This window comes from Mycena indigotica (assembly GCF_014461135.1).
Source record: "Mycena indigotica strain 171206Taipei chromosome Unknown Mind.scaff0007, whole genome shotgun sequence".
In the NCBI taxonomy this organism is placed as follows: Eukaryota; Fungi; Basidiomycota; class Agaricomycetes; order Agaricales; family Mycenaceae; genus Mycena; species Mycena indigotica.
Genome location: NW_023503006.1, coordinates 506683 through 512815, shown reverse-complemented (window position 1 = coordinate 512815; position 6133 = coordinate 506683). Strand labels below are relative to the sequence as shown.

The 6133-nt window shown below is 65.9% G+C and overlaps 1 protein-coding gene across 1 annotated transcript; it reads right to left on the bottom strand.

The window, feature by feature from the left end:
* Positions 1-641: 641 nt before the first annotated feature.
* MIND_00804900 (uncharacterized protein) lies at positions 642-5702 on the bottom strand (the record flags this gene model as incomplete). Its single annotated transcript, XM_037364728.1, has 9 exons — positions 642-668; positions 718-2306; positions 2358-3440; positions 3518-4633; positions 4679-4819; positions 4866-5109; positions 5161-5187; positions 5234-5248; positions 5289-5702. The coding sequence occupies 9 exons, from the start codon at positions 5700-5702 to the stop codon at positions 642-644; spliced, it is 4656 nt and encodes a 1551-aa protein (XP_037217970.1).
* Between the last annotated feature and the right edge of the window lie 431 nt (positions 5703-6133).

Here is a 6133-nt window from a genome sequence, read left to right as displayed (position 1 = left end):
ACCGGACAGCGGCCGGGCGCTAAGTAGTCGACAGTGGTAAGTATAACAGTGGTGTGTATTCTTTACGCCGGCGGGCACCAGCGATTTTGATGGCACGGCTGGCTTTTGCGCATGCATCGGGCCGGGGGGGATACCGCCGGGCCACGTCCGTTGGCGCGAGAGTACACCCGGTGGCAGCGATCGGACGGGGACGGCGGTGTCCGGCCCGGATATTCAGTAAGTATCAGTCTTGCTCGGGGCTGCTCCATGGGAGGAATAGTCAAGACCTGTAACTATTCATTTCAACTTACTATATATATCCTCATACTGATTGCATTCCTTCCCAAGACAAAGATGACCACGATTTCTGTTTTCCATCGTCATAAACAGGTTGATCCAGTTATTGTATGTTAATTCAGTTTAGTTTAGTTTGTCGTTGAAGCAACAAATGGCCCACAACAAAAAAAAAAAAAAAAGGTTCAGAAGTTCCCAGGAACTAGCATCTAATATATAATCTTGTTTAAGTTGGCAGTTGTATTTAGAGTCCAGACAATTGAAATCAATCAGGTGGGTAACAACAACAGGAAGAACAAGACAGAAAAGCTTGAATTGCAAACGCAGCAGCCGGTATCCAACTCACAGTACTACCCCCACACCATTCTCTACGCCGCCGGCAACACACGGAACACCTGTCCTCATCAGCCTCCCCTCCCTCCCTTCCACAAAAAAAACACGCACCTTACACACCCCGCTCTTCATATCCTCCAGCCGATAACTAACACTCTCCACGCTCCCCTGCCCGACGCCCACGCTCGCCTGGATCACCCTTACCTTGCTCTTCCTCCCTTCAAACTCGCTCACTATCCCGATCAGCGGCCCGCCCTCCGCGCCGACCGTCAGCGCGTACCCCTTGCCCACCCCGCCCAGCCCCTTGTGCCCCTTGAACCGCGCGTCCGCGAGCAGCACGACGTCCCCCGGCATGATCTCCGCGACGCGCCGCTGCACCGTGCCCCCCGCCTGCGCGTACACCAGCGCGCCGTACCCGCCACCACCCGGGCCGGGGGCCGGCGCCGCGGAGGGCACCTCCCGCAGCACAGCCGCCACGAACCCGGCATAGCTCCCGTCGCCCACGAGGCCGCGCCGGCCGCGCTCGAGCAGCCCCGCCGCCGCCTCGCACACGTGCACGCCCACGCGGCCCCATATGGCGACCAGCTCCTCCGGCGTGTACTCCCGGTCCTTTGCTGGGATGTTGGGCGCGCCCTCGGGCTTCTGCTGACTCGAGCGCGGTCTTGGTGGGGTGGCCGCAGCAGCGACAGTCGCCTCAACGGTGCTCCCAAAGGTGGTATCGATCCCGCCCCCGAAGTCGAGCGTCCCCGACATCGACATGCTCGGCAGCTCCCAGCTCTCTGCATCCGACGTCTCCGGCGCGGGTGCGGGCGTCGCCGGTACGCTCCGCGGCGGCGGCACCCGACTCGTGGGCCTCGCAGGCGGCGGCGGGGCCTCGTCCATCTGCTCCACCTCCGGATCCGCGTCCACCATGACGAACTCTTGCGCGGGCGTCGGCGGCATCGGCGGAGGTGCGCGTGACGCCCGTCTGCTCGCGCTCGACGCCGTTGTATCCGTCGACGACTTGCGCGACGCCGACGCGCTTCCCGACATCTGCGTGCTCGCGCGCCGGTTCGGGGGCAGCCCGCTCGGGATCGGCGGGCGGCCCGCGGGGACCGGGCCCGGGGGACTGGCCTGTGGCGCCGGCGCGGGGATCGGGACGGGGATCGACTGGCGCTGATGCGGCCCGCGCTTGGGCACCGGCGGCGGCGCCTCTTCTTCCTGGGCCTCGTCGTATCCGATCCCCTCCCTCTCGCTTTCCTCCGCCTCGACCCTCCCCCCGTCCTCCTCCTCCCCGTCCTCCCTCTGCTCTTCGCGCAACACGTGCGACCGCTGCGCCGGCAGCCCCATCCCGGGCACCATCCCGATCCGGAGCCCGCCCATCCCCGCCAGTTTCGCTGTGATCCGTGCCTTCCTTGCTTTTTCCTCCTCTTCCTCATCAATCTCGCCCCTCTCTGCCTCCTGTTGCTCATCTTCATCTTGCGAGGGCCGACTACGCGGTGCGGGCACTGGAATGGGCGCCGCGCCGAACCGGATCCCGCCGAGCTTCGCCATGCGCTCCGCGATCGTCCGGCGCCTTGCCGCCTCGCTCTCGGCCTCCTCGTCAGCTGTACTCTGCAAAACGTCGGCAGGCGGCGACCCCGCCTCCCCCCGCGCCGCACCCGCAATGTCCACCATCGACCCGCGCCGGCTCGGGCTGTGGAACGCGGGATCAATTGGATCTGGGGGAAAAGTTATCAGGAAAAAGTAAACGAAGAAAAGAAACCACTCACCACCCTCCTCCTCATCAAGCACCTCCTCTCTCGCGCTCGGCACGCTCACAACACTCCCCCTTTTCATCCCCACATCCATCGTCGCAGACACCGGCGACAGCAGCCCCTCCGCATACACCTCCCGTGCTCTCCCTCCCGCAGTGTTGATCGCCCCCGGTCTTGGGTGCGGGGCCGGAATGGGCACGGGCGGGGCAGCAGCGGGCGGGGACGACGGCGCCGATTCAAACTCGCCCTCCTCGTACTCCTCTTCCTCCTGTTCAGAGTCGTACTCTTGTTCCGGCGGAGGCGGCGGGACGGACCGGCGCGCCGGCGGACTCGGACTCCCAGCTGCTGCTGGTACCGGCGGTGAAACGACGTGCCGGCCCTTGGGCAGCGGCGGGGGCACCGCAACAACCTCCTCCTCCTCCTCCTCTGCATACTGCTCCTCCTCCTGCTGGAGCTGGACCGGCGGCGCCATCGACACCGGCCGCGTCCCCCTCGGCGGCGGCGGCGGCGGGATCACCACCTCTTCCTCCTCATCCCAGTCCTGCTCTTCCTTCTCCTCGTCACTCCCGTCAACTTCCCTCAAAATCGGCGGAGCCGGCGCCATCGGGACCGGGGCCGACGCGGGCGGGGTCGGGACAGCCCGTGGCGGCGGCGGGATCGACCTCCTGTGCTCCCCGACCGGGCGCGGCGGGGGCGGTGGCGCGGGGAGCTCTTCTCCTTCCTCCTCCTCCGCCTCCTCTTCTCCTTCGTCCGCCGCGAGCTGCACCGGAACCGGCGGGCCGATCGGCGGCGGCGGCGGCGCTACGAACCTCGGCGGCGGCGGCGGGGGCACCGCGACCTCTTCTTCCTCCAGGTCGCCGTCACCGTCGTCCTCGTTGCGGTCGAGCCTTGGGTCCTCCGCGCCCGTCATCCCCAACTCCGGCCGGCGGCCGTGCGGCACGGGCGGCGGCGGCGCTTCCTCTTCTTGATCATGATCTGGAACGTCTTCCTGATCGTCCTCGCGGTCGATGTCTTCCTCGCGCACGAGCCGCCGCACGGGCTGATGTTGATGCGCGTGCACGTGGTCGTTGTCTTGAGCTTCGGAATCGGCGCCCGGATCTAAGCAAAGACATGAATAACGCGCTTTTTTACACAGAGTCGTGGGAAAGGAAGGGAAAAAGGAAATCAACATTCACCGCTATCACCCTTCTCTTCCCCTTCAGCCGGCGGGCTGCCCACCATTGCCGCCGCCGCGAACGGGTTCCGCCCGCCCATCGCCGCCATCCGCGCGCGCACGCGCTCCCGCCTTGCCTCCTCCTCATCTTCGGCATCTCTTCCTTCATCTGTAGTCTCAGCCGGTGTTTCGTCTTCAGCTTGAACAGCAGCGGGAGCCTCGGCCGAGTCTCGTCTCGCGATCTGCGCCGCGAACGGGTTCACCCCGCCCATACGCGCCATGCGCTCCATCACGCGCCGCTTGCGCGCCGCCTCCTCGTCTTCCTCGCTTTGTTCTTCTTCTTGTAATTGAGCGGGCTCTTCGGCAATCGCTTGGGGTTCCTCGTGCAGCGCGGGCTCTTCGGAGTGGGATTCTTTGACCTGTTCTTCGTCTTGATCGACCTCGACCTCAGCTGGGACGGATTCTTGGCGGGGAGACAGGCCCGGCGGCGGTGGGGGTGGGACGGCGCGGACCGGCTCAGGCTCGGGCTCATGTACAACCGCCTCCTCTGCTTTCCTTTCGTCTGCGGTTTTTTCCATCTCGTCCTCTTCATCACGCGCCGCACTTGTGATATCATCCTCCTCCTCCTCGTCCGAACCCGCCTCCCTCGCCAGTGGACTCCGAACCGGAATCTGGACAGGGACCGCAGCTCGCGCGGACCCCTTGCGCGTCAGCGGCGTCCCCACGACGTCCTGTTCTTGCGGCTGCTCCTCGCTTTCTTCCTCCGGCTCGACAGCAGCGGGCTGCGCGATAGTCTCCACAACTACCACCTCCTTTTGGCCTTCCTCTACAGCTGTTTCTTTTTGTGTCGCTGGTACTGGAACTGGTGCTGCTGCGGGTTCATCCACCGGCAGCAGCGCATCTTCCATCGCCTCCTCGACCGGCACAGCAACTGGCTCGGGCTCGTGCTCGTGCTCGGGCTCGGGCACCGGGGACGGCGCGCGCTTCTTTCTTGGCGGCGCCGCCCGACGCGGGGCCGCGGGCATCGGCATCGCGGGCGGGGAGGGCGAGTGCGCGGGCGATGGGGTCTGCGCCGGTGCTGGAGCGGGAGCGGGAGCGGGAGCGGGGATAGGAGAGGCGGTGGGGTCTTCTGGTTTAGCTAGCAACACTGAGTGTTTGGGAAGACAAGTGGATGATAACGCACTTTCTTCTTTCTCCGCCTCCAACACGCTCGCCGGCTCTTCTACTGCATCGATGGACGGTGTTTTGGTTGGGATAGCGGGTGAACTTGCGGGCGATTCCGTCGCCACCGCTGCTGGAACCGTCGCCGGTATCGCAGGCGAGGCTACCACCACGTCAGCACCCCTTCACACTCAGCAGAAAACACACACCTGACGCCGACTTGTCTCCCTGCGCCTCCTCGCCCGTGCTCGAGCGTTTCGGCGGCGGCTTGGGCTTCGCGCCGAACACGGGCGGGCCCATGCCCACGCGCGCGCCGCCAAGCCGGGCCATGCGCGCGGCGAGCGCGGCGCGGCGCTGGCGCTCCTCCTCCTCGGGGTCGACCGCTGCGTCGGCGCCGGGCTTCTCGGCGTCGTCAGATGCGGCTGGCTCTTGGGTGTCGGGGGGGAGCGGTGTCTGCAGGGGTCGCGATCGATGCGATGGGATCAGGGGAAGAGGGGGGCTCACCTCCAGCAGGCGCAGGGTCCTCCCGGGCTACAGATCGGTCAGCCATCGCCCATCGCGCCAAACAGCGACTCACCGCTATCCTCGCTCCCTCTCTTCACTGGCATCCCCATCGCCATCGCCATCGCCACCTCCTCGCTCTCGCCCTCCTGCACGACCGGCTTCGGCGGGGGCACCCACTTCCTCCCCGTGCCCACCACCTTTGGCTCCGGCGCCGGCGCCCCGCCAAACGCGCCCTGCCCCCGTAACGCCGCCATGCGCTCCTTAAGACTGCCCCCCGCGCGCCCGACCGCCTCCTGCGCGTCGTGGGCGCTCATCCCGCCCTTCCCCGCTCCTCTTCCCTCTCCTCCTTCTTTGCCGTCCTCGCTAAGATTGGCCTCGCCAGACGGACTGGGCGCCCGTGGCTTCCACGCCACCGTCCCCGGCTTCGGACGCAGCGGCGGGGCGGGCTTGTCGCTGCTGCTCGCAGGCTTCTCGAAGGCGGCGATGCGGTCGCGCAGCGAGCCCGGCTTCGGCTTCGTCGCTGGGGGTGGGGGGTCCGCCATCCTTTCTTTCTTACTCGGTATGTGCTGGTTGGTGTGGATGGAATGGAATGGGCTGCTGGGTCGTCGTCGTCGTCGCTGCTCAGGGCCGCGTGGTGCGTGACGTGATGAGTGACGTGATGTCATGCGTGACGAGGAAGGGTGACAGTGACTGATGGGCTGATTAGGCGGGACGGGACGGGATCGGATCGCGGCGAGCGCGTACCTACGACTCGCTGAACAGAACAGCGCACATGATGGGCATGCGCGGTCGCCGTATCCACCCCCGGCTTGAACAAAGAAACAGACACAGTAAAAAAAAAGTTCAGGAATTCCGAATTGCTTGATTACCCAGTGCCGTGCGCGGGGTCGAACCCGTGCCTGCTGGAGGAGGCGGGCCTAGCTGGCCGGCGGGACCGGCTGCGCCCCTGCGACCTGGCAGCGTCAATGCGAAT